This window comes from Thamnophis elegans, chromosome Z, assembly GCF_009769535.1.
Source record: "Thamnophis elegans isolate rThaEle1 chromosome Z, rThaEle1.pri, whole genome shotgun sequence".
NCBI classification, from domain to species: Eukaryota; Metazoa; Chordata; class Lepidosauria; order Squamata; family Colubridae; genus Thamnophis; species Thamnophis elegans.
In genome coordinates, this window is record NC_045558.1 from 143,623,660 (window position 1) to 143,650,425 (window position 26,766).

Genomic DNA, 26,766 nt, shown 5'->3' on the forward strand with positions numbered 1-26,766 from the left:
ACACCTTGGTGAGGAGGGGGGGGGTCTCAGGCCTCACTCCATCCCCAGAGGCTGGAGTCCCCGAGGTTCGTGGGAGCAGAAGTCTCCCCTTAATTTCACACTGACCCCGCCCCTTGCCTCACCGGGAGGACTCCAAAGCCCATCAGCCTGCAAGGAAAATTGTAAGAGACAGCCTCCGGGGGGGATCCCCACACAAAGCTCCCATTTGCTGCAGAATTTGTGAGCTGCCAACTTGAACCTGTGCAGCCAGCCTCGATTTACGACCGGTCACTCAAAGTTACGACGGACACTACACAAGGACTTACGATCCGGATCATTGACGGCAGATTGCAGCATCCTGAGGTCATTGCAATGGTTTTTTTGGCAATTATTTCTCGTTCCAGCGAAAGCACGGCCATGGCGGCCCACCGGTTCGCTTAATGACCACAAGGTTCACTTAACGACCGTCGTAAAATGAAGACAGGGCATGTGAGAGCAGAAGCCAGCTGATATTCCTCTAATTACCTCTAATTTCAAGGAAAGGGAAGCAGAGAAGTGGGCTGTCCTGCCAAAACTTTTTACTGAAATATTTTCGGCTTTACGACCGTTACAACTTAACGAGAGCAAGGGGCAGCCTGCATTACACGGGTTGTCCTCAACTTACGACCCCAATGGAGCCCAAAGTTTATGCTGCTAAGTGAGACATTTTGTCAAGTGAGCTTTGACCCATTTTACCACCTTTCTTGCCACCGTTGTTAAGTGAATCGCTGCAGTTGATAAATCAGTAACCCGGTTGTTAAGTGAATTCGGCTTCCCCCTGGACTCTGCCGCAAAAGAGGATCACGTCACTCTGGGGTACACTGTGACTGTCATAAATACGAGTCAGTGGCCAAATTCTGAATTTTGATCACGTGGCCATGGGGATGCTGCCAAAGTTGTAACTATCAAAAATGGTCGTAAGTCAGTGCCGTTGTAGCTTTGAACGGTCACTAAATGAACGACTGTAAGTTGAGGACTACCTGTAGTCATAACTCAAGGCTACTGTACTGGTTCGGACCACTGCCTGCCACTTGCAAACCCTTCCCTTTTTCAGTGGGGAGCAGCGGACGGGCGGCTGGGGACTTCCGGTTGGTTGGTGGCGTTCCCTGGACCCCCAAGGGTGGCCGGAGGGGGTGTCAACTCCCAACGGTGCCATAGTGAGAGAAGGAGGGGCAGTGCGTTCCACGTGTACTGTCAGCTGAAGTCGGATCTCAGATGACTGCCGCAGACTTGGGAGGGGTGCACCTCATTGGGAAATGTGATTTATGACACAGATTGAAGGAAGGGAGGAAACAGAGATAAAGTTCAGCTCTAATTCAAATGAGGCTCAGATCTGACTGCAATGAGGTCCTGCCCAAAGGGTGCCCCTAATAAATGACTGGTTTTCCGTTGAAACTTGGCTCGAGACTCATGAATCAATTCGGGCATTGTTAGGAAACCTTACAGGGGGTCAGCTGACCTATAGACGGCGTAGGTGTGGTACTCGTTGAGGTGTCGGATTCGTTCCTCCAGCTTGTGGCTGCGATGACTCTTGTTAATGCTGAGGTTGAAGAGGTCGATGTAGGCGTCCAGGGAGAACTGGTACATGGGGTCGATCCGCCCCATGTCGTTGAGCACGAAGAAGAGGATGGAGGCTCTCTGGGCACAAGGCCGGTAGGCCTAGAGGAAACAGCGGAGTGGGTCAGCGAGGGAACAGCCCAGGGGTGGTATTCATTTACTTTCCCCTACCAGTTCGCAAATGTGAGCGTGCGCATCCATGCACATCCATAAAGGCCCGTGCATGTGCTCATTCTTCTGTGCATGCGTTTTGATCATGCGCGTGGCTTGAAAAGGTGCCTAAACTGGACGGCATAGAGCCAGGGCGGGTGGACGGGCTGACCCGCAATCTCCACTATCGGTTTGGGCGAACCGGTACGAATCGGCTGAAACAGGCCCAGCTGTTCTTCCGGGAGAGTCTTGTATCCCCTATGCCATCTCAGCCTCAGAAAGGGGAACCTGTAGACCGGTGTATGAGTATGTGTGTGTGTGTGGAGGGGGGTGAGAGAGGGGGGAGGGGAGAGATGGGTTCCGGATCCGGTCCCACCCGGTACGCTGCAACGGGGCCGGGCGTCTACCTCCGACATGCATGCTGCGCTCGTATGCACACGCCACCACCTTGCGACGCCCCAGCTGCTCGGCGGAGGTCGCACGGGCACCATACATTGTGCGCGAGTGCGCAATTGGCCCGTTTCCCTCAAAAAGCGGTAAGGAATGCGGGCAAGCGGGTGGGCCCAGTGAGTCACCGTTCCGATATGGTGGCCGCTGCTCCCAGCTTCCACCGGTACACCCGTACCGGGCCATACCGCACGGAACCCACCGTGTGTGTGTGTGTGTGTTTGTTTCCAGAATTCACCATGGAGAGGACAACGATAAATGTGGCTAGACTGCCTTTGTTGCGTTTTTTTGATAGGATAACTTCAGTAGACGGTGGGTATGTGTCCGACGTAATATATCTTGACTTCAGCAAAGGGGGGAATTGCTGCCTGACGAATTCTGGAAAGTGACGTCCATGGGTCTTACAGTGGCCAAGTTTGCTTTTAGAGCACGGACGTCAAACTCGTGGCGTCACCTTGCCGTCACACATATTTTTCCCCCTGCGGAACTGGGGTGGGCGTGGCCTACGCGTGACGCATGGGGCACTCGGGCCGCCAGTTTGACACCCCGGATTTACAGTGAGGTTTTTCCAACCTTGGGCACCTGAAGGCATGTGAATTCCCTGGCACTCATACATTCCCACCGATGTGCTTATTCTCTTACAATCCCTTCCTCTGCAATCTCTCCACTATAGGAGGTAGTCTTTAGTATTTATTTATTAAACTTGTATGCCGCCCTACTCCCAGAGGGACTCTGGGAGGGGAGGGGAAGGCATGGCTGGCTGGGGAATTCTGGGAGTTGAAGTCCACCCGCCTTAAAGGAGCCGAGTTTGGAAACTCTGCTGCGCAGAAGAACTCCGACAATGTGGGGTACTTGCCTCCCGGGCGGTGTCAATCTTGATCTCCGTCATCTCGCTGGTCTCCAGCTGCTCCGTCACTTCCGTGGCGGTGACTTTGGAGGTTTGCAAGGTATTCACCAACTGCACGTCGTCCAGCAGGGAGCCGGTGGCTTCGTTCAACAACCTGCGGGAGGGAGGACAAGGGCCTGAGCAACGTGTGTTTCCCGTGCCTCAGGGGTGGGTTCCTGCCGGTTTTACTACCCCCACGCAACCTGCAGGGCATGTGCGTGTCCGCTGTTCAATGTAAATTGTTCTTCGCACACATGGCTATGTACACAAAGTTCTCATGCCTCCCCGCCACTGTTGGAGTCTGAATCTGTGCAGGAAGACGAGTCAGAACTGGAGCAGATCGAAGCGGGGGGGGGGGGGGCATCGTTGACGGGAGGAAAATGGGGAGGAGCAGGCCAAGTGAGGCCAGGGTCTTTCAGGATTGGGACGGCTTGTAGGCAGGGAGGAACGGGGGGCAGGATGACCAAGAGACACTAAGCAGTGAACACGAGAGAGAGAGAGAGAGAGAGCTCAGGCGAGGAGCAAGAACCACCTCCTCCTGATCCAAGAGCACCGAGAGTGGAGAGAAGGCGAGAACAGAGCAGGCTGACCCAACTACTCAGGATGAGAGCGCCCCACCTCCCTTCGCAAGGCACACCCCAGGGACTGAGGCTTAAGGAGACCCTGTGGGGAGGGGCATGTGTTGGGAACAAACACTGAATTCCTGGAGTGTCGAGTGCCAACATTTGAACTTCCCTGGATTCCTGGCATTCTTGCTGGATTTCTGGATTACGTGCCTTGCTCTTTTGCTTCCTGGACTCCTTGACTTGCCCTGCTGGGTTTCTTGTTTTGCAGCCATGGCACTCACAACGTTGTGCTGGACTATTTCTGGAGGTTTTTGTGTGTGTGTGTGTGTGTGTGTGTGTGTGTGTGTGTGTGTGTGAGATATCTGGGACTTGCCTGATACGTGGGAGCATTGGGGAAAATTTGGAGCAATAAAGGGGCCAGCCACCACTATTAGCTCTGTGCCGTGCCCGGGATCGTCACACATAAGTTGTGAGCAGGGGTGGTATTCAGCCGGTTCGTACCGGTTCGGGCGAAGCGGTTGGTAACTTTACATCTGGTTTGCCGAACCGGTAGTTGCAAGGACTGACTGGCCCCTCTCCTCCCAGGCGGCCCATTTTGGGTGTCAGGTAAGTGCAGAGGAGGGTGAAAAACGGGTTTCCCGGAGGTTCCGGAGGTTCTTCGGAGAGCCTCGAGCCTCTGGGAGGGCAAAAATGCCCCCCTTCCCCATCGAGGTGCAGGAGGCTGAGTAGACCACGCCCACCCAGCAACCGGGCAGAGAACCGGTTACTAAAATTTTTCAACCACACCCCTGGTTGTGAGTCCGTCTCCGAAAAGTTCCCACCTGAGGATCTCGTCTTCCAGCTCCTTCAGCTTCCCCTTGCCGGCCGCGATGTTGAGCACCAGGGAGTCCTTCTGTTCCTCCAGTTCGGGCCGCTCTTTCCGGACCACGATGCCCAGCAGCTGGGCCTCCAGGCCCTAAAAGCAGGACGAGGGCACTCAGTGGGTCCTGCACCCGTCGCCCATCCACCCCGACCCCGGGGAGCGAGTAAAGTAGAGATTCCTCCCGAATCGCCCCCCCGGAGGGCACTGCGGGAGAAGCGCCTACCTGCTCCTTGACGGCAAAGTTGACGATGGTGGTCTGCGAGGACGTCTCGGGCGTGTAGTGAGGGTTGGAGAGCTTGGTGGTGAGGTAGAATCGGAAGTCAGGGTGGTAATCCACCTCCTTGTCGCCCAGCCGGATCAGCATGCGCCCACCTGCCAGACGCGGGGTGGGTTAGAGGGCGGTCATGGGAGCACAAGTGGGGACTCTGTTCTCACCTAGGCTTCCCAAGAGCATGAAGCAGACTCCTGGTCCCGACAAAAAACCCTTTTTATTAATTGACTGTGAACTCTGCTCCTTCACATCCAGCAAAGTCTTTCAAGGGAGGATTTACGGTCACCAACCTCATCTGGCTTGGAGATCGGCCAGGCCGATATCCACAGAACTTGGCAAGGAGTCTCGGAGAGCCATGAACCAATGAAGCGAACTAATTGTCTCCTGCAAACTCCACTCCCCTGTCGCTCCTCTTTTGTTTCCTCTGGGAGGGGCCATTCACCGTCCACCTGTGGCCTTACTCCCAAGTCGACCCCTGTTCTTTAGCTCTTCCCTTTGCCTGGCACCTCTGCTCATGCGCACACTGGGAACAGGCTCCAGCTGTTCTTCTGCCTCACTGATGTCTGACTCCGAAGGCAGCTGATAACTGTCAGACGGCCCTGGCCCCCTCTCTGCCTCCGACACAGAGCCCTCATCCGAGCCTCCCCCAGACTCCAGGACTGGCCCATCTTCCTCCCCAACCTCCGCACTGTCCGAGTCTGCTGCCAGCTCCGCCAGCCGCTGGCGGGGCCACAACGGACTCCACACCTCCCACCCACCCCAGGCCTGCTCCTAAGGGCTGCCCGGCACGCACCCACTTTGGTGACGGACTTGTTGAGGATGGGGGCGAGGGTGGGGTCCAGCTCCTCTTGTACGTTCTGCAGCAGCACCGGTGAGCCCATTTGGATGGCATTTTCCAGGATGCGAAGGTAATCGGGCATCTGCAGGTCGATGATCTTCAAGCCCTATTGGGCCAGGGGAGAAAGGAAAGGGTCTGGATGGGGGACTCTGAGCCAGGGGGCTGTTTGGGGCCCATCGCTGACTGCCCACCCACCCCCAAGTCTTGGTGGGGGAAGAGGTGACTCCAGGGACTCCCGCAGGGCACTCAGCTGGCAGGGAGCCCTGGCACAGCTTAGAGGAGGGAGGGAGGAAGAAAGAGAGTAAGTAAGTAAATGAGAATGAGAATGGAGGGAGGGAGGGAGGGAGAAAGGAAGGAAAGAAAGAAAGGAAGGGAGGATGAGATGAGAAAGAATGAGAAAAGGGAAGGAAGGAAGGAAGGAAGAAAGGAAGGGAAGGACGGAAGGAAGGAGGGAGGAATTAATGAGAAAGAATGAATAGAGGGGTAGGTAGGAAGGGAAGGGAAGAAGGAAGGAAGGTGAAGGGAGGGAGGGAAGGAGGGAGAAAGGAAGGAAAGGAAGGAAAGAAGGGAGGGAGGGAGATGCAAATGACAGAGATTGAGAAAAGCGGAAGGAAGGAGGGAAGGAGGGAAGGAAGGAGGGAGGGAGGAGATGAGAATGAGAGAATGAATAGAGGAGTAGGAAGGAAGGGAAGACAGGAAGGAAGGTGAAGAGAGGGAGGGAGGGAGGAGATGAGAATGAGAAAGAATGAGAAGAGGGGAAGGAAGGAAGGAAAGAAGGAAGGAAGAAGATGAGAATGAGAAAGAATGAGAAGTGGGGAAGGAAGGAAGGAGATGAGAATGAGAAAGAATGAGAAGTGGGGAAGGAAGGAAGGAAGGAAGGAAGGGGAAGAGAAAGAAGGAGGGAGGAACTAGATGAGAATAAGAAGGGAGGGAGGGAGGAACGAAGGAAGGAGGGAGCTGGGGTTGAGAAGGAAAAAGTGAAGGAATGAATGGAGGGAGTGAGGGAGATATGAATGAGAAGGAAGGGAAGAAGGAAGGAGGGAGGGAGGGAGTCAGACGAATAGAGGGAGGGAGGAGTGGCCCCGGGAGGAAGCTCTGCTTGGGGCCAGTGTGTGTGTGTGTGTGTGTGTGTGTGTGTGTGTGTGTGTGTGTGTGTCAAAGGTAGCTGCTCACTTTCTTGGCTTCCATGTTCTTGATCCACTTACTGGCCTGGCATTGAGGGTCGATCATCAGAGGCCACCTAAGGAAGAACCCAAGAAGCCACCTTAGAACCTCTTCCATTCCTTGGTGAGGAAGGGTCTCCAGATGGACTTCTTCAAAGCCCCTCAAAGCCCCCGGCCCCTCCATTCCAGCCGGCCCAGAAGGCCCCGAACCTCACCGGTTTCCACGCGTGACGATAATCCCGTTTTCGGTGGAGAAGTCGTCGGAGGGCAGTCCCTGGATATTCCAGGTGCGTACCATGGTTGGGTTGGAGAGGAAGCTGTCGCAGGTGAACATGGGTGAGCAGGGCACATGAAACTGCCGGATCTGCGGGAGGGAAAACTGTGAGCATCCGAAGAGGGCCAGCAGCACCAGAACACGATAAGTCCCGGCCATCTTCGATCGGTAGAGGCAGATAATTCTTTCTCTGGGCACCACGAGAATATTACTGCCGAACTAAACTCCATATAGACAACAGGGAAGGGCATCTGGCCAGTAAAGACTCAGCTAGCTCCATTCAATTGCCCAGACTCCACCACGCAAGGGATTACGGGGTCGTTAAAAGATGATGATGATGATGATGATCATCATCATCATCATCATCTAAACCTAAATGCTGAGTGGTGCGGTGGCCTAGAGGTGGAGGCCTCACAATCCGGAGGCGGTGAGTTCAATCCTAGGTAGAGGTAAATATTTCTCTCTCTGGGCACAATGAGAATATATCTGCCAAACAAAACTCCGCATTGGCAACAGGGAAGGGCATCCGGCCAGTAAAACACTCTGCTAGCTCCATTCAGTTGCTCAGACTCCACCCCGCAAGGGATTATGGGGTCGTTAAAAAGTGATGATGATACAAGCCTAAATGCTGAGTGGTGTGGTGGCCTAGAGGTGGAGCTCTCGCCTCACAATCAAGAGACTATGAGTTTGATCCTAAGTAGAGGCAGATAATTCTCTCTCTGGGCACCACGAGAATATTACTGCTGAACTAAACTCCATATTGGCAACAGGGAAGGGCATCTGGCCAGTAAAGACACAGCTAGCTCCATTCAATTGCCCAGACTCCACCACGCAAGGGATTACGGGATCGTTAAAAGATGATGATGATGATGATGATGATGATGATGATGATGATGGTGATGATGCTCTAAGCCTAAATGCTGAGTGGTGCGGTGGCCTAGAGGTGGAGGCCTCACAATCTGGAGGCGGTGAGTTCAATCCTAGGTAGAGGTAAATATTTCTCTCTCTGGGCACAATGAGAATATATCTGCCGAACAAAACTCCGCATTGGCAACAGGGAAGGGCATCTGGCCAGTAAAACACTCTGCTAGCTCCATTCAGTTGCTCAGACTCCACCCCGCAAGGGATTATGGGGTCGTTAAAAAGTGATGATGATACAAGCCTAAATGCTGAGTGGTGCGGTGGCCTAGGGGTGGAGCTCTCGCCTCACAATCAAGAGACTATGAGTTTGATCCTAAGTAGAGGCAGATATTTCTCTCTCTGGGGACAATGAGAATATATCTGCCGAACAAAACTCCACACTGGCAACAGGGAAGGGCATCTGGCCAGTAAAACACTCTGCTAGCTCCATTCAGTTGCTCAGACTCCACCTCGCAAGGGATTATGGGGTCGTCAAAAGAGGATGATGATGATCTTGGAATCACGGGGGCCTTCCTTGAGCACCTGGGACCTCCCCCAGATCCATCCCATGAGGGAGGTTCTCCCCAAAGCGGGAAGGGCAGAACAAGGATCTGGGTCTCAAAAACCGCACCACATCTTGTTTGAAGATCCAGTGCGGTTTTTGAGACCCAGATCCTTGTCCTGTTTGAAGAGGAGGAAGAGGAGGAGGAGGACAGGGCAGGTGTGACCAGCGAGGTCCAAACGCCCAGAGGAGCCTCTCCAGCGAAGGAGAGAAGGCCAACTCTGGACTCGGCGGCCAACCCGGAGGAGAGCGGGAGGTGCCCCTGAGTCTCACCTGCTTCATCCAGATGTGGGAGAGCATTTCATCGCGGTAAACGGACAGGAAGGGCCCCATGTAGGACACAAAGGCCGAGGCGAGGAGGCAGTCGCCCACCAAGTAGCCCAGATCTTCCTCCAGGCCCTGCGGGAAAACGAGAACTGTTTAGCTACCTCGAGGGGGGTCCCTGACCCTGGCCAGGCGGCGACCTGTGGACTTCAACTCCCAGAATTCCTCAGCCAGCACGGAAGGGGCGGGGAAGAAAGAGGAGGAAGGGAGAAAGAGGGAGAGGAAGGAAGGGAGGGAGGGAGAGATGGGAAGGGAAGGTTAGGGTTAGGATGAAGGCCTACCTTGACGGTCTCCTCCCAGCGGATCTTCTCCCCGGCCAGGCCAGAGACCAGCTTGTCAGCCCGGTCCAGTTTCATCTCCATCTCCTCGGACTTCTTGCGCAGTTCCTCCTTCTGCGCCAGCTTCTCCTCGTACTCCTTCTTCAGCATCTCCAGCTTCTCTGCAACCTGGTGGGAGGCGGAAGAGGTCTCAGGGCTAGCCACAGACGCGCCATTCCTTCTTTCCTTCCTCCTCTTCCTCCCTTCTTCCCTCCCTCCCTTTTCCTTCCTTTTTCCCTCCTTCCCTTTTCCTCCCTCCCTTCCTGCCTCCCTCCCTTTTCCTCCCTCTGCCTTCTTTCCTTTCTTCTTCCCTCTCTTTTCCTCCCTCCCTCCCTTTTTCTCCCTCTCTTTCCCTCCCTCTTCTTTCTTTCCTTCCTTCTTCTCTCCCTCTTTTCCTGATTCTCTCCCTCCCTTTTCCTTCCTCTCCCTCCCTCTTCCTTCTTTCCTTCCTCTTCCCTCCCTCTCTTTTCCTCCCTCCCTTTTCCTTCCCTCCCCCTCCCTTTTCTTTCTTTCCTTCTTCCCTCCCTCCTTCTCTGCCTCCCTCCCTTTTCCTCCCTCTCCCTCCCTCTTCCTTTCCTTCCTTCTTCTCTCCCTCTCTATTCCTGCTTCCCTCCCTCCCTTTTCCTCCCTCCTCCCCTTTTCCTTCCACCCTTTTCCTTCTTCCCTCCCTCCCTTCCTGCCTCCCTCCCCTTTCCTCCCTCCCTCCCTTTTTCTTCCTTCTTCCTTCCCTCCCTTTTCCTTCTTCCCTTCCTTCCTCGCTCCCTCCCTTCCTTCCTCGCTCCCTCCCTTTTCCTCCCTCCCTTCATTCATTCTTTCTCCTTCCAGTCTTTATATTCCTTCCTTGCCATCCTTCTCTTTTTTCCTCCCTTTCCCCCCTTCCTTCTCCTTCACATTTTCCTCCTTTTTCCATCTCTACTTCTTCCTTCCTTCTTTGCATCTCCTTCCCTCTTTCTTCCAATCTCTCTTCCATCCTTTCTTCCCATCCCTCTCCTTTCTGCCTCCCTCTCCTTCCTTTTCCCCCTCCCTCTCCCCTCCTCCTTCCCATCTGCCTCCCTCCTTCCCATCTATATTCTTCCCTGCCTCCTTCCCTTCCTTCTCCTTCCCTTCCCTCCAGGACAAAGAGGACCTCCACGGATTCCCACCCCTCCAGTAGCCAATCTAACCCCCCGGGGTCAGCGTTTCTCAACTTCAGCCACTTTTAAGACCTGTGGACTTCCACTCCCAGAATCCATGCTGGCTGGGGAATTCCGGGAGTCGACCCCACACAGCTGAGAGCGACCAAGCCCTCTCCCAGGTCTTCTTCTGCCTCCACAGAACCGACCTCTCGCAGCCGCTCCTGAGCTTCGGCCTGGGCCGCCTGCTTCTCTGCCAGCTGGGCCAAGGCGGCATTCATGCGAGCGCGCTTGGGCTCCACCACGCGGTAGATGCGCCCGTACATCTGCGGGAGAGGGGAGACCTTAGCAAGCCGTGGGGCGGGATTCAAACACTTTAGCAACCGGTTCTCTGCCTGGTTGTTTGGTGGGCGTGGCCAGGGCCTGCTCGGCCTCCTGCATCATGGCGGGAGGCCCGTTTTTCATCCTCCCCAGCCTCCAGAAACTTCCGGAACTTTCGGGAGGCTCGTTTTTCATCCTCCCCAGCCTCCAGAAACTTCCGGAACTTCCGGGAGGCCCGTTTCTCATCCTCCCCAGCCTCCAGAAACTTCCGGAACTTCCGGGAGGCCCGTTTCTCATCCTCCCCAGCCTCCAGAAACTTCCGGAACTTCCGGGAGGCCCGTTTTTCATCCTCCCCAGCCTCCAGAAACTTCCGGAACTTCCGGGAGGCCCGTTTTTCATCCTCCCCAGCCTCCAGAAACCTCCGGAACTTCTGGGAGGCCGATTTTTCGCTCTCCCAGAGCCTCCACACGGGCCCTCCACTTACCTAGTATCCAAAACGGGCCGCGTGGAGACTCCTGGGAGAGGTGGGTGGGCGGGCGGGGCCAGCCAGTCCTTGCAACTACCGGTTCGGCGAACCAGATGTAATGTTAGCAACCACTTCGCCCGAACCGGCCCGAATCGGCTGAATCCCACGCCTGGTGAAGACCAAGAAAAGGCCGTCCCTCACCGAAAACCCCCATCTCACCTCCATGGCTCGCACCCACATGCACAGAGACTTGGCGGCCACCGAGACCCGCCCGATGATGTCTGGCTGGAAATCTGGCTGGGAGCAGTAGGCGCTGATCTTCTTGAGAACTTTGTCGGAGATGTTATCCTTGTCGAAGTAGACCAGTTGCTTGATGAAGTTGGGCTCCCCTGGAGGAGCCAGGTGGGGTCAGAGAGGCCCAGCCATCAAATCATCCCACCCATCCTCTCCACCACCACCCCCACACACCAGGAGAACCACGCTGAGGTCCACCCTCTGAGAGTTGAAGGTTCATTCCAGAGAAACCAAGATGTCCACCACAGGCAGATGACACCCGTTTGGACCTCAAGGTGGGTTCCTCGGAGACCTCTTACCTAGCTGCTTCTTGGCTTCCGCCCAGGTGGGCTCGTTGCCCCGCAGGATCATCACGGCCTGCATCACAGTCTCCACCAGGGTGGGCGGCCGGCCGTAGGACTTGATCTCCGTCAAGTCCTTCTTGTTGAGGGACTCCAAAGCCTAAGGAGACACAAGGGTGGGTCAAGCACGCTCCAAAACCCATCCCCAGAGTCTCCCCAAACGTTCAAGGCGCCAATCTTCCATGTTGGCCCTACAGCAGGGGTGTTAAACTCGATTTCATTGAGGGCTGCATCAGGGTTGTGTTTAACCTCAGAGGACTGCTCTGTGTGTGTGTGTGTGTGTGTGTGTGTGTGTGAAAGAGAGAGAGAGGGAGAGAGAGAGGGGGAGGGAGGGACGGAGAGAGAGAGAGTGGGGAGAAGAGGGAGAAGAGAGGGAGAGAGAGAGGGAGAGAGAGAGAAAGAGAGACAGGTGGGTTTCTACCAGTACGGTATGGTACGGTTCAGCCGAATAGGTAGTAACTCCGGTGGATTCGTGACCGTACCGGTTCTATCCTCAGCGTCACCATCTTTTGCAAAAAAAATTGGCCACTGAACCAGTAGTAATGGCGGCAAGAAACCACCCCTGGTGTGTGTGTGTGTGTGTATGCGTGTGTTGTGGTGCGCCAGCAGCCAGCAGAGCCAGCTGCAGATTCAGACAGTGAGGAAGTTGGGGAGGAACCTGGACCAGTCCTGGATTTTGGGGAAGGCTCGGATGAGGGCTCTGTGTCGAAGGCAGAGAGGGGGCCAGGGCCGTCTGACAGTTATTAGCTGCCTTCGGAGTCAGACATCAGTGAGGCAGACGAACAGCTGGAGCCTGTTCCCAGTGTGCACATGCGCAGAGCTGCCAGGAGAAGGGAACAGCTAAGAAACAAGGGTCGACTCGGGAGTAAAAACCACAGGTGGACGTTAAATGGCCCCTCCCGTAGGGAATAAAGAGGAGCGACAGGGGAGTGGAGTTTGCAGGAGACCGTTAGTTCAACTTGTTAGGGTGAAGATCTGTTCCTGACTCCTTGCCAAGTAATTGCTGCTACAGCGTGGAGTTTAGAGGATATCGGCCTGGCAGCTCTCCAAAGGTCTGTAGTTGTGAAATCTCGTGAAACTGCGTGACCCGTCAAAACCGCGCTCGACTAAGCCGCGCCCAATTAAACCGCGTCACTGACCTCATCAACAGGGCGACAACAGCCAGCGCGGAGAAAGAAGGGCGCTTTAAATAGCGCTTTGAAAGCAAGCCGATTCAACTTAAGATAAGGGTTAGGTTTAGGGTTAGGTTAAGGGTTAGGGTTAGGGTTAGGGTTAGGGTTAGGGTTAGGGTTAGGGTTAGGTTAAGGGTTAGGGTTAGGTTAAGGGTTAGGGTTAGGTGTAGGATTAGGTCTAGGGTTAGGTTAAGGGTTAGGTTTAGGTTTAGGGTTAGGTTTAGGGTTAGGTTAAGGGTTAGGTTTAGGGTTAGGTTAAGGGTTAGGGTTAGGGTTAGGTTTAGGGTTAGGGTTAGGGTTAGGGTTAGGTTAAGGGTTAGGGTTAGGTTTAAGGTTAGGTTTAGGGTTAGGGTAAGGGTTAGGGTTAGGTTTAGGGTTAGGTTAAGGGTTAGGATTAGGTTTAGGGTTAGGTTTAGGGTTAGGTTAAGGGTTAGGTTTAGGGTTAGGTTAAGGGTTAGGTTTAGGTTTAGGATCAGGTTTAGGGGGGTTAGGTTTAGGTGTTAATTTTAGGTTTAGGGTTTGCAGCGTGCTTCTATCTCCGCGCTGTTGTCACCCTGTTGATGACGTCAGCTACGCGATTTAGTCGGACGCGGTTTAGTCGAACGCGTGGTTTTGTGGTGGAACCGTGAAACTGCTGGCCGGGACTTTGCTGGAGAGGAATTCCCTTTCAACTAAATAAAAGGGGTTTCATCGGGATGAGGAGTCGGTTTCGTGCTCTTGGGAAGCTTAGGACAGAACAGTGGGTGGCCACTGAGATAGGCGTGGCCACGGTGGGTGTTTGACACAGGCTCAAGATGCATTTTCCTCCCCTCCTCTTCTTTCTTTCCACAGTTCTTTACTATACCCATCTTCCCATCTCTTCTACCAACCAGATATTACGGGCAAACATTCACTACTTATTCTTCTAACTCCGCTAAACTTTTTATTTCTAAATTTATACTCCCGTTGTCTAATAGTAAATTGCTTTTCCAGACAGAGAAGCGGTTGATATCATTGTACTTTTTATTATTCACCTAATAAAATAAAAAATTCAATAGCATAAATAAGATGATAATACGAGATCTCAGGAGGTAAATTTCCAGGATAGTAAATAGGAATGGCTGTCGGTGATAGATTGCCGATTAAATGGACCCACAGTATTGTAAAATCTGGCATGAAACTGTAGTATTAACTACAGGACGTGGCTTGTTCTCTACCCAGATCAGGCACTTACTTGAGGCCACGTTAATTATAATCCAGTCCATAATTACGCAACCAATAGAATTGAAACCGGAATTATTTTTATTGGGGATAATTAGAGGGAATTATGAGGGGGGAAATCAAATACTTAATATGGCTTGTAATAACTGCAGCAAGAATCATATACGCACAGAACTGGAAAAACAAAAATACACCCAAAGAAGAAAATGTGATTAAAAAAAATAAAATATTCGAATGCGCTGAAATGGACAGACGCACAAAAGAAATAAAAGACAAAAGAAGAATCGGAGTAGAAGTATAATCTTTATTGTCGTCGTACAAAATAAACACAACGAAATTGGTTTTCACCTCACTGGTGCCAAATTATCGCAGAAACGAAAAAAAGAAGGAAAAAGAAAAAAAGGATTATTCGGTACGGAATTTACGGCTAGAGGAAAGATGCAAAGAATAAGAAACCATTAAACAGAGGGGAAAAAAGATTTTAGAAATTAGAAAATAATCATAAAACCACAGAATTAACAAGACGGGGAAAAAGTAAGCTAGATTGTATATAAAATAGTACGGAACAAGAAGCATAAGAGAAATATATGTACACAGAAGGATAGAAGGATAACCAATTTTGTTGTATTTATTTTGTACAATGACAATAAAGACTATACTACTACATAAAATGTGTTGTATAGAAATAAGTTCATGGAAAGAACAAGAGGAATAAAATAAATATAAGTATGAATAACTATACGAGTAGATGAAAAAGATGTAAAAATAGACACACACATATAGAGATATATAAAAGTATGTATGTACGGATAAAGGGATGCTTAGAAATGTTGCAAAGAGGATATTTATGGCATGTTTTTAAAAAAGTGGAAAAAAACCTGTTTAATAAAAATATATTTCTTTTACAATTGTAATCCGGTCCAATCCAGTCCTCCGGCAGCACCCTGGGCCCCGCGGAGGGCATTCACGGGCCCCGTATGACCCGTTTTTGGTTGCCAGAGTGATCCTGGAAGCTGGGGAAGCCGAAAACGGGCTGCATGGAGGGTTTTGGCCTCCCCAGCCTCCAGCAGCATTCTGGTAACCAAAAACGGGCCGCGCAGAGGCCCCCATGCCCCCCGTTTCAGCTGTCAAAGGCAGCACGATCCCGTCCTTTAATATTTACAGGCTGGCGCCAGATTTAAGCACACCCGCGGGGCAGATCCGGCCCTTCGGGCTGGAGTTTGACAGCCCCCTTCCTGCCCTAGAGGGAGGTGTCCTCTTCTAACCTACCTTCATGGCTTCCTCCAAGGCGGGTAACGCTTCCTCCAGATCCTTCTGGGCATTGTCGGCTAACGCTTTGCACTTGATCTCCTCGGCAGCGATCTTCTCGCTGTTGGCCGACACCGTCTGCGGGAGAACGAGGGAGGAGAGAGAATGATGACGACACCCAGGACAGGTTGTGTTCCCGAGAACCTAAAGCAAACTCCTTGCCCCGACAAAACCCCTTTTAAGAATTGGCTGTGAATTCTGCTCTTTCACATCCAGCAAAGTCTTTCAAGGGAGGATTTACAGTCACAGACCTTATCTGGCTTGGAGAGCGGCCAGGCCGAGATCTGCAAAACGTGGCAATGAGTCTCCAAGCCAATGAAGCAAACTAACTGTCTCCTGCAAACTCCACTCCCCTTTCGCTCCTCTTTTATTTCCTCTGGGAGGGGCCATTCACCGTCCACCTGTGGCCTTACTCCCAAGTCGACCCTTGTTCCTTAGCTGTTCCCTTCGTCTGGCAACTCTGTGCATGCGCACACTGGGAACAGGCTCCAGCTGTTCGTCTGCTTCACTGATGTCTGACTCTGAAGGCAGCTGATAACTGTCGGACGGCCCTGGCCCTCTCTCTGCCTCCAACACAGAGCCCTCCTCAGAGCCTTCCCCAGACTCCAGGACTGGCCCATCTTCCTCCCCAACCTCCTCACTCTCCGAATCTGCTGCCGTCTCTGCTGGCAGGCCACAACAGGTTCGGATGAGAAATAGGCGGTTCCGAACCTCGGACGCTCACCTTCTGTTGCTCATCGGCTTCCCGTTTCTGCTGAACAATGATCACCAGGTATTCCTCGCACTGTTTCTGGAATTCGGCCACCTTCCTCCGGGCCTCCTCCAGCTCCAGGGTCATCACCTCGACTTTTTCTCGGGTCTCGTCAATTTTGAAGAGACCGTTGCGGAGTTTGTTGGCCTGGTCGGAAAGCTCCTTCCGTTTCTCGGCCAGCAGTCTGCAAACAGGGTGGACAGGAGAAGGCTCGTGATGCGGGGACCACTGTCCGAGGAATGGGTCACTCGCAAAAGGGGTGCATCCAGCCCTTTGGCTCTCCTGCATCCCGCCTGCCCAGCACCCCAAATCCCCCCCATCTTACTTCTTGTAGCCGGACACCAGCTCCAGGTAGTTGGTGGGTGTCACATAGTTATGGCGCCGGAGTTCCAGCAGCATCTTGTGAGAATATCTGGCCACTGACCAGTGCATGGTGACAAAGATTTTAGCCACTCGCTTTTGCATCTGGGTGAAAGTGGGAATACAGAATCGTAGAGTTGGAAGGGATCCTGGAGGTCATCTAATCCAAACCCCTGTTCAAGCAGGAGACCCTAGACCAGGGATGGTTAACCTTTTTTGGCTCGGGGGCTGAAAGCATGCGCGCGCATGCCCACACCCATAATTCAATCGCCCCCACACCTTCATCGCGCATGCACGCACGACCCCCTCCACCCTCCTGAAGCCTGGGGAGGGTGAATGATGCCTCCCCCACCCCCAGAAAGGTCCTCTGGAAGCTGGAAATGGCCCATTTCCGAACTTCTGGTAGGCCCGTTTTTGGCTTTGGAGGCTTAACTGGAGCTTGGGGAGGGCGAAAATGGGCTCCCCCAGCCCTCCAGAGGCCCTTTGAAGGTCGAAAATCAGCTGGCTGGCACACACCATCTTTTCTTTTGGACGTTAGGCCTGCCCACACTTTCTATTTTTCTACTAGGCATTTTCTATGGTGGGAAAATGGGAGGAGGGGATTGTATGGAGTTAGACGATAGGTAGCCATAACAACATTCTTTCTCGAAAGCCAAGGTCATCCTTTATTCTTTCCAGCTCTGCACCTGACCGGATCTGGAGGGGTGGAACTGCCAGCGTGGCAGTGGGAGATGGGACCCTGGGATGGACTGGTGGGTGTGGGGATGCAAGGTCTTGAACTTTCAACTGGGTGGGGAAAACCGGGAAGCTTCCAGATTCGGGTTTTCCCAGATGTGCCAACGTGGCTCTCTTCATCAATTGGAACTTTGAGGAATCCTTTGCCTCGGACTCCGATTTAATTTTGGGTGCTATTTGGAACCCTGACAGCTGGCCAAGGGCAATGGTCCGCGTGCCCTCAGGTTCGCCATCACGGACTCAGACCAAGGGGGTCTCCAAATGTGGTAGCTTCAAGTTGCCTGGACTTCAACTCCTAGAATTCCCGGAGCCTTGATATATACACCTGTTGTGGCTATCTTACTCTCTTGTAATCCTCTGCAATCTCTCCATTCTAGAGGATCGGAGTGGGGGAAAAGCAGGCATGGGGAATTAGGAGGCCTCATCAAGGCCTTATAAAATGGTATTAACACTTCACATGATATGTTTCCCCATTGCGGTTCACTTACTCTCTTCTAATCCCTTCCTCTGCAATCTCTCTATTCTAGGGGATCGGAGGGGGGAAAAAGCAGGCATGGGGAATTCGGGGGCCTTAGCAAGGCCTTATAAAATGGTATTAACACTTCACATGATATGTATCCCCACTGTGATTCTCTTACTCTCTTCTAATCCCTTCCTCTGCAATCTCTCTATTCTATGGGATCGGAGAGGGGGAAAAACAGGCATGGGGAATTCGGGGGCCTTATCAAGGCCTTATAAAAATGGTATTAACACTTCACATGATATGTTTCCCCATTGCGGTTCGCTTACTCTCTTCTAATCCCTTCCTCTGCAATCTCTCCATTCTAGGGGATCGGAGGGGGGAAAAAGCAGGCATGGGGAATTCGGGGGCCTTAGCAAGGCCTTATAAAATGGTATTAACACTTCACATGATATGTATCCCCATTGTGATTCTCTTACTCTCTTCTAATCCCTTCCTCTGCAATCTCTCTAGTCTAGGGGATCGGAGGGGGGAAAAAGCAGGCATGGGGAATTCGGGGGCCTTATCAAGGCCTTATAAAAATGGTATTAACACTTCACATGATATGTTTCCCCATTGCGGTTCGCTTACTCTCTTCTAATCCCTTGGCTTTTTTGGCAGCTGCCGCACAGGGCTGGCTCATATTGAAATGATTGTCCACTCGGACACCCATATCTCGAAGCCCCTGACCGGTGTTTTGCAGGATTTCCCCCTCTTGGGTGGGTGGTGGGCTCTCACCGTGTCGAAGCTGCCCTTTTCCACCGTGCCCAAATCCACGCCTTCCAGATACTTCTCCGCCACCTCCAGCAAGGCTTCCTTTGGCCACTCCGAGAACCAGTCAATGGTCGTACAGTTCACCAAAGCGGGATATTGGCGTATCCGGTTCCTGGAGCAGAACGACAAATTAAGCAGAGTCGGAAGGGGCCTTGGAGGTCTTCTAGTCCGACCCCCTGCTCAAGCAGGGGATTCTATGACATTCCAGACAAATGGCTGTTCACTCGCTTCTTAAACACCTCCAGTGTTGGGGCACGCGCAACTTCTGGTGGCAAGGAGTTCCCCTGGTTAATTGTCCTCACCGTCAGAAAAAAAAATATTTCATTCTAGGTAACTTCTCTCTTTGATAGTCTCCCACCCATTGCTTCTTATCCAGAATAGAATACAGCGTTGGAAGGGACCTTGGAGGTCTTCTAGTCGAGCCTGAGCAGGGGATGGACTAGAAGATCTTCAAGGGCCCTTCCAGCTCTATTCTGATTGACATAGTAAGAGAGAAAGGCAGCTTCTTACCAACGCTCTAAAGACCCCCCTCCCAGGAGTGGGTTTCAGCATCTGCTAATGCTTTCCACAACTGGGGAAGGGGCTTCAAAAACCACTGCTAGTCCTCAACCTACGACCACAATCGAAACCAACATTGGTTGCTAAGCGAGACAGCTGTCAAGGGAGTTTTGACTGAAGGTCGCAAACGGGGATCCCATGACGTTCCAAGCGTCATAAGTGCAAAGAGCTGGATTTTGATCACGCGACGGTGGGGGTGTCGAACGGTCGTTAAGTGTGGGAAAACGGCCCTGGGTCACTCTTCCCAGCGCTGTTCTAACGCCGAATGGTCACTCGAGGAAAGGGACTGCCCGTCGTTTGGTTTCGGAGGCCAGAGCTGAAAGGGACCTTGGAGGTCTTCTAGTCCAACCCCTTTGTTCAAGCAGGAGATCCTGTACCGTTTTCAATGGGGCTTAATACACCTACAGGCTTCAAACTGCCGTTATGGGTTGATCCTTGGGCCATTTGGGGGTTCAAAGCCTCGCTGACCATTGGGATCGGAGGGCCTTTGTCTCTGCGCCTCAACCTGGGGTCTGCCTGCCCCCCTCCCCCCCTCCCGCAATCTCTAAACCCACCCCACACATTTCTCCCGTTCATCCGTCCTGTGGCTCCTTGGCCACTGGAGGTCACTGTTGCTCCACGCAGAACCTTCTCCCCACTTTGTCTACAGGCGGCCCACCCCGAACGCCTCCCCTGACAGATTAACAGAGCTGGAAAGGGACCTTGGAGGTCATCTAGTCCAACCCCTCCCCCCACCCCCTGCCACCCAAGCTGGAGATCCGACCCCATTTCCAACGGAGTCACTTCTTGAAAGCTTCCAGGGATGAAGCTCCCACAATTTCTGAACAACAGAATAATAACAGAGCGGGAAGGGACCTTGGAGGTCATCTAGTCCAACCCCCTCCACCCACCCAAGCAGGACACCCTAAGGCCATTTCTGACAGAGGGCAGTCCGGTCTCTTCTTGAAAGCTTCCAGGGATGAAACTCCCCCAACTTCTGAAGGCAACTTCTGTGCCATGGGTTGATGGTTCTCACCGTCAGAAAATTCCTCCTTATTTCCAGTTGAATCTCTTTTTAATCAGTTTCCATCCATTCTTCCTTGTCTGGCCTTTGGAGGCTTTGGAGAATAGCTTGACCCCCTTCCTCCTCTCTGGGGCAGCCCCTCAAAATATTGGAAGATGCTCTCCTGTCTCCCCTGGTCCTTCTCTTCCCTAGACTAGCCATGCCCAGTTCCTGCAACCGTCGGTCGTAGGTTTGAGCCTCCAGCCCCCTCATCCTCCTGGTTGCTCTTCTCTGCACTTTTTCTAGAGTCTCAACCTCTTTTTTATAGTGTGGGGACCAAAACTGGATGCAGGACTCCAGGTGTGGTCTAACTAAGGCTTTATAGAGTGGTGTTAGTTCCTCCCTTGATCCTGATTCAGAGGTGGGTTCCTACCAGTTCGCACCAGTTCGGTAGAACCGGTTCGTCAAATCTACTGAACCAGTTAGAAGAGGTTCCACCAGAAAGCAGGCCACACCTACAGAAGAGGAGCCAAAAAATTTTGAAACCCACCACTGACACACACACACACACAGACAGACAGACAGACTCACACAGAGAGAGAAAGAGAAAGAAAGGAAGAAAGAAAGAAAGAAAGGAAGAAAGAAAGAAAAAAAGAGAAAAAAGAAATAAAAAGTGAGAGAGAGATGAAAGAAAAAAAAGAAATAGAGACAGAGAGACAAAAGGAAGAGAGAGAGAGAGAGAGAGAGAGAGAGAGAGAGAAAGAAAACACATGGCCGGCAAGCCACTCCCACAAAGGAGGCCACACCCACAGAGTAGGTTCGGAAAAAATTTGAAACCCACCACTGACACACACACACACACACACACACACAGACTCACACAGAGAAAGAAAGAGAAAGAAAGGAAGAAAGAAAGAAAAAAAGAGAAAAAAGAAATAAAAAGTGAGAGAGAGATGAAAGAAAAAAAAGAAATAGAGACAGAGAGACAAAAGGAAGAGAGAGAGAGAGAGAAAGAGAGAGAACACATGGCCGGCAAGCCACTCCCACCAGGTCACATGGCCGGCAAGCCACTCCCACCAGGTCACATGGCCGGCAAGCCACTCCCACCAGGTCACATGGCCGGCAAGCCACTCCCACAAAGGAGGCCACACCCACAGAGTAGGTTCAAAAAAAATTTGAAACCCACCACTGTCCTGATTGCATCCCTCTGTTAATGCAATTGAGGATTGCGTTGGCTTTTTTGGCTGCCGCTGCACACAGCGGGCTCCTATTTAGTGGGTGTCCACTAAGACTCCAAGATCCCTCTCACAGTGACCGCTATTAAACCAGGTTTCGCCCAGTTTATATGTGTCCTTTGTGTTTTTCTGGCCTAAGTGTAACACTTTAATTTTCTCTACCCTGAATTTTGTTAGATAGGGCCCAATGTTGAAGTCTGTCAGGGGACTGGAGGCTCAAACATACGATGAACGGTTGCAGGAACCGGGCATGGCTAGTAGTAGAAGAGAAGGACCAGGGGAGACAGGATAGCAGCCTTCCAATATTTGAGGGGCTGCCCCAGAGAGGAGGAAGGGGGTCAAGAGCCAAGGTGGCGCAGTGGTTAAATGCAGCACTGCAGGCTACTGCTAGATCAGCAGTTCAGCGGTTCAAATCTCACCGGCTCAGGGTTGACTCAGCCTTCCATCCTTCCGAGGTGGGTAAAATGAGGACCCGGATTGTTGGGGGCAATATGCTGACTCTCTGTAAACCGCTTAGAGAGGCCTGAAAGACCTATGAAGCGGTATATAAGTCTACTGCTATTGCTATTGCTAAAGCTATTCTCCAAAGCCCCCGAAGGCCAGAGAAGGAAGAATGGATGGAAACCGAACAAGGAGAAATTCAATCTGGAAATAAGGAGGAATTTTCTAGCAGTGAGAACCATCAACCCATGGAACGGAAGTTGCCTTCGGAAGTTGTCGGAGCTTCATCCCTGGAGGCCTTCGAGAAGAGACTGGACTGCCCTCGGTCAGGAATGGCGAAAGGGTCTCCTGCTTGGGCGGGGTGGGTGGGTGTTGGACTAGATGACCTCTAAGGTCCCTTCCAGCTCTGTTATTATTCTGTTATTCAGAAATTGTGTGAGCTTCATCATTGGAGGCTTTCAAGAAGAGACTGGACTGCCCTCTGTCGGAAATGGCCTTAGGGTCTCCTGCTTAGGTGGTGGTGTTGGTGTTGGACTAGATGACCTCTGAGGTCCCTTCCAACTCTGTTAATCTGTAATCATCTGGATCTTGAGCCTATCATCGGTGTGTCCTATTCCCGCCAGCTTAGCATCATCTGCAAATTTGGTAAGTTCCTCTTCTATTGCCTCATCTAAGTTCATTTATGAAAGTATTGGAGAGTCCTGGGCCTGAGGCGGAACCTCGTGGTACCCCACTGCTTCCTTCCCTCCATGTGGATGTGGACCCCTTAGGGATTACTCGTTGAGTGCGACTCGTCAGCCAGTTGTGAATCCATCTGGTGGTGAAGCTCTCTATCCCACATTTTTTCTAGCATACTAAGAAGTAGGTTGTGGCCTACGTTGTCGAATGCCTTGTCCACTGTATCAAATGCCTTGTTGACTTTATCAAATGCCTTTTCTACTTAGTCAAACGCCTTGTTTACTTTATCAAATGCCTTTTCTACTTTGTCAAACGCCTTCCAGATGCCCAAGCAAATTATGGCCGCTGCATTTTGCCGGTCCACTACAGGCACAATGAACTGGTAACCTATCCATTTAACGACCGTCCAAAGTTCAGGTCCCAGAAAGCCTCACCTGAAGGGGTCCCCCACTGGGCTCAGGCACAGCACGACGTGAAGATTGTTCCGGACTCTTTCGATCAGGTAGGCAAAGAGGCTGTCCTGACTCTCCTGGATGCCCTCGGACCGGGCCGCGTCAAGGATATGGTTTTGGATCTTTTGGGGAGTGTGGGGAGGGTGAGAAGGGAGAAGAAGATCACCCAGTTTTGGTCGCCACGATATTAAAAAAAAATACTTTTGAGACTGTGGGAAAAGTGCAGAGAACAGCAACAAAGAAGATTAGGGGACTGGAGGACATGGAGGAATTGGGGATGTCTAATTTAATGAAGAGAAGTAGTAGAGGGGGCATTATAGCATCTTCCAATATTTGAGGGGCTGCCCCAAAGAAGAGGGGGGTGGGGGGGGGAAGTCAACCTCTTCTCCAAAGCACCCGAAGGCAGGACGAGAAGCAACGGGTGGAAAGTTATCAAGCAGAGAAGCAACTTAGAAATAAGGAGAAACTTCCTAATAGTGAGGACAATTAATCCATGGAACTGCTTGCCACCAGAACGTGTGGCTTTTAAGAAGAGATTTGTCGAAAACGGTTTAGGGCAGGGGTCCCCAAGCCGTGGGCAGTGGCCCGCCACCAGGCTGCAGCCTGTTCGAACGATGGGGAAGCCCGCGCGAAGTGGCACTCGTACCCACGGAGTCTGCGGACGGACACCGCTCACACCAACGGAGCCAGGCGTGCATGCGTGCAGCTGCCACTGATATATACACGCACCGGGCCGGTCCACCAAGGTTGGCGACCAGTGGCACAAAGGGTCTTCCTGCTTGAGCAGCGGGCTGGACTGGAAGACCTCCGAGGTCCCCGTCCCATTCTGTTTTTTCTAGATCTCCCGTTTTTCTCTGCAACACTGATCCGTATTTCTCAGGCTGAGGGGTTACCCCGCTTCTCAGACCCCAATGGGTCTTGGCAGATGATGGCACATGCTCAGGAGCAAGATTTTTAGAGGCAGAGGCCATATTGGAGATGTGCAAGAAAGGCAGGCGCCATCATCACCTGTGCCGGAACTTTCCTTTGGATCCTTCCCTAGCACACCGCGCCTGGCAGCACCTAGCGCTCCTCAGCTGTCCATTTACTGACTTCTGCCCGGCTCCTGAGGTTTTTTTGCCCCATTTCAAGAGAATCAGAGTGTTGGAAGGGACCTTAGAGGTCTTCTAGTCCACCCCCACCCCCGTTCGAGCACGAGACCTTCGAGGATTTCAGTCTTTGCTTAAAATAGTCAATCAATCAATCAGAGTAGATCTGGAAGGGACTTTGGAGGTCTTCAAATCCAACCCCCTGCTCGGGCAGGACACCCTAACCCACAACTTCTGGTGGCAAGCAGTTCCACTGGTTAATTGTCCTCACTTGTCAGGAAATTCCTCCTCAGTTCTAAGTGGCTTCTCTCCTTGATGAGTTTCCACCCATTGCTTCTTGTCCTGCCCTCAGGTGTCTTGGAGAATAGCTTGACTCCCTCTTCTTTGGGGCAATCCCTGAGATATTGGAAGACTGCTATCATGTCTCCCCTAGCCCTTCTTTTCATTAAACTAGACATACCCAGTTCCTGCAACTGTTCTTCCTCTGTTTTGTCCTCCAGTCCCCTAGTCCTCTTCGTTGCTCTTCTCTGCACTCTTTCCAGAGTCTCTGCAACTTTTGCTCCACTCAACATCTCCTCCACCAAGCCGAAGAAAGGAGACAAGGATGACTAGAGGGGGAATGCTTGCCCCATGTCACGCACCTCCTCAAACTCATCCGATTTGTAGAGGTTGGGCACTTCCCCAGAGCTCAAGATGTTGTTGATGTCCTCCAAGAAGCATTCGTCCGCGATCTGGGTATCCACGAAGAGGAAAGTGGTGGGCTTCAGGTCGACCCCGGTCTGCCGGTAAAGCTTCTTGATGTCTGGAGAAGGAAAAGGAGGACCACACGATCAGGAGAACGTAGGAGAACGTTCTTGAAGAGAAGAAAGGGGGGTAGGAAGGAGGGAGGGAAAGAGGGAGGGAAGCAAGGAGGAAAGGAAGGAGGGAAGGAAGGAGAGAAGGAGAGAAGAAAGGAGGGAAGGAAGGAGGGAAGGAAGGAGAGAAGGAGAGAAGAAAGGAGGGAAGGAAGGAGGGAATGTAGGAGAGAAGGAAGGGGGAAGGAAGGAGGAAAGGAAGGGGGAAAGGAAGGAGAGAAGGAGAGAAGAAAGGAAGGAAGGAAGGAAGGAGGGAAGGAAGGAGGGAAGGAAGGAGGGAAGGAAGGAGAGTAGGAGAGAAGAAACGAGGGAAGGAAAGAGGGAGGGAGGGAAGAAGAAGTAGGACCGTTGTAAGATAAGATGGATCTATGGGATGGTAAGAAAGCAATCTTCAAGTATATTGTCAACTGTAGGGAAAAATTGTTATAAATACATATTATTAATAACAGTTATGAGATCATATAATTGTGAATGTATATATGAAATTGATAAAATAAAAAATAAATAAATAAATAAAAAGAGAACGTTCTTGGCCTCACCAAGGCAGGGAGGGACCCGCTCACCTTCTCGGAATTCCTGTTTGCGGTACTGCCGGGAGACCTCGATCTGGAAGGTGTAGTACTCGCAGATGGAGGAGGCCAAGCGGGCCAGGCTCTGGCGCCCGCTCCCTCCGATGCCCACCAGCAGCATGTTGCCGCGGGGTTGGCTGATCACCCGGACGATGCGGGTGACTGCGGAGAGAGGAGAGGAGAGGGGAGAGTCAGAGGAAAGTGGACAAGGCACCTCGGACCAGCCACGATCTCGAGGCCCTGTGGGGGCTTCGTCCCTGGAGCTTTTCAAGAAGGGATCGGAGGACGATTTATCTGAAATGGGATGAGAGCAGGCGGTTGGACTAGGAGACCTCCAAGGTCCCTTCCAGCCCTCGGATTCTATGATTCTTTATGAGATAGATGGAATGGAGGAGAGAGAGAAAGAGAGACCAAGATAGATAGATAGATAGATAGATAGATAGATAGATAGATAGATAGATAGATAGATAGATAGATAGATAGATAGATAGATAGATATAGATACTGATAGATGGATGGATGGATGGATGGATGGATGGATGGTCAGACGGATGGATAGAAAGAGATAGATAGAAAGGATGATAGATAGATAGATAGATAGATACAGATATATAGAGAGATAGAGAGATAGAGATAGAGAGAGAGATAAATAGATACATGTAGATAGATAGAGATAGAGATAGATAGATAGAGATAAATAGATACAGACAGATAGATAGATAGATAGATAGATAGATAGATAGATAGATATAGATATAGATAAATAGATACAGATAGATAGATGTTAGATAGATAGATAGATAGATAGATACATAGAGAGATAGAGATAGATAGAGATAGATAGATAGATAGATAGATAGATGATAGATAGATAGATGATAGATAGATGATAGATAGATGATAGATAGATAGACAGACAGACAGACAGACAGACAGAGAGATAAATAGATACAGATAGATGGATGGATGGATGGATGGATGGATGGACGGACAGACAGACGGACGGATAGAAAGATAGATAGATAGATAGATAGATAGATAGATAGATAGATAGATAGATAGAAAGATAGATAGTTTGTAGTTTGTAGTTTGTAGTTTATTGGGATTTATATGCCGCCCTTTTCCCTGAGGGGACTCAGGGCGGCTTACAACCACAGGGGGGGGGAGGGGGGGTGCAAGGTCAAAAACAAAACAATATGTGAACAAAGAAAAAATAGTAAAACACAACTTTCATTCAACAATCAAACACTCGGGCGGGTGAATTGGAAGCCTATCCCCAGGCCTGCTGGGAGAGCCAGATCTTGAGGGCTGCGCGGAAGGTCTGGATAGTGGTGAGGGTACGGATCTCCATGGGGAGCTCGTTCCACAGGGTCGGAGCAGCAACAGAAAAGGCTCTCCTCCGTGTGGTCGCCAGTCGGCATTGACTGGCAGATGGGATTCG

The 26,766-nt window shown here is 51.6% G+C and overlaps 1 protein-coding gene across 1 annotated transcript in view; it reads right to left on the bottom strand.

Annotated features, from left to right (window-relative positions):
- DNAH2 (dynein axonemal heavy chain 2) overlaps positions 1-26,766 on the bottom strand; it is a 66,229-nt gene that overhangs the window by 21,333 nt on the left and 18,130 nt on the right. The window contains exons 12-30 of the mRNA XM_032236637.1: positions 25,320-25,487; positions 24,544-24,704; positions 22,797-22,936; positions 18,433-18,580; positions 16,426-16,565; positions 16,074-16,284; positions 15,311-15,427; positions 11,628-11,769; positions 11,254-11,423; positions 10,457-10,573; positions 9,100-9,264; positions 8,768-8,893; positions 6,974-7,122; positions 6,769-6,835; positions 5,551-5,701; positions 4,710-4,858; positions 4,446-4,579; positions 3,029-3,173; positions 1,478-1,677 (exon numbers count right to left, since the gene is read on the bottom strand). Coding sequence (XP_032092528.1) covers positions 1,478-1,677; positions 3,029-3,173; positions 4,446-4,579; positions 4,710-4,858; positions 5,551-5,701; positions 6,769-6,835; positions 6,974-7,122; positions 8,768-8,893; positions 9,100-9,264; positions 10,457-10,573; positions 11,254-11,423; positions 11,628-11,769; positions 15,311-15,427; positions 16,074-16,284; positions 16,426-16,565; positions 18,433-18,580; positions 22,797-22,936; positions 24,544-24,704; positions 25,320-25,487 — 2,800 coding nt within the window. The remainder of the gene's footprint in view (positions 1-1,477; positions 1,678-3,028; positions 3,174-4,445; positions 4,580-4,709; positions 4,859-5,550; positions 5,702-6,768; positions 6,836-6,973; positions 7,123-8,767; positions 8,894-9,099; positions 9,265-10,456; positions 10,574-11,253; positions 11,424-11,627; positions 11,770-15,310; positions 15,428-16,073; positions 16,285-16,425; positions 16,566-18,432; positions 18,581-22,796; positions 22,937-24,543; positions 24,705-25,319; positions 25,488-26,766) is intronic.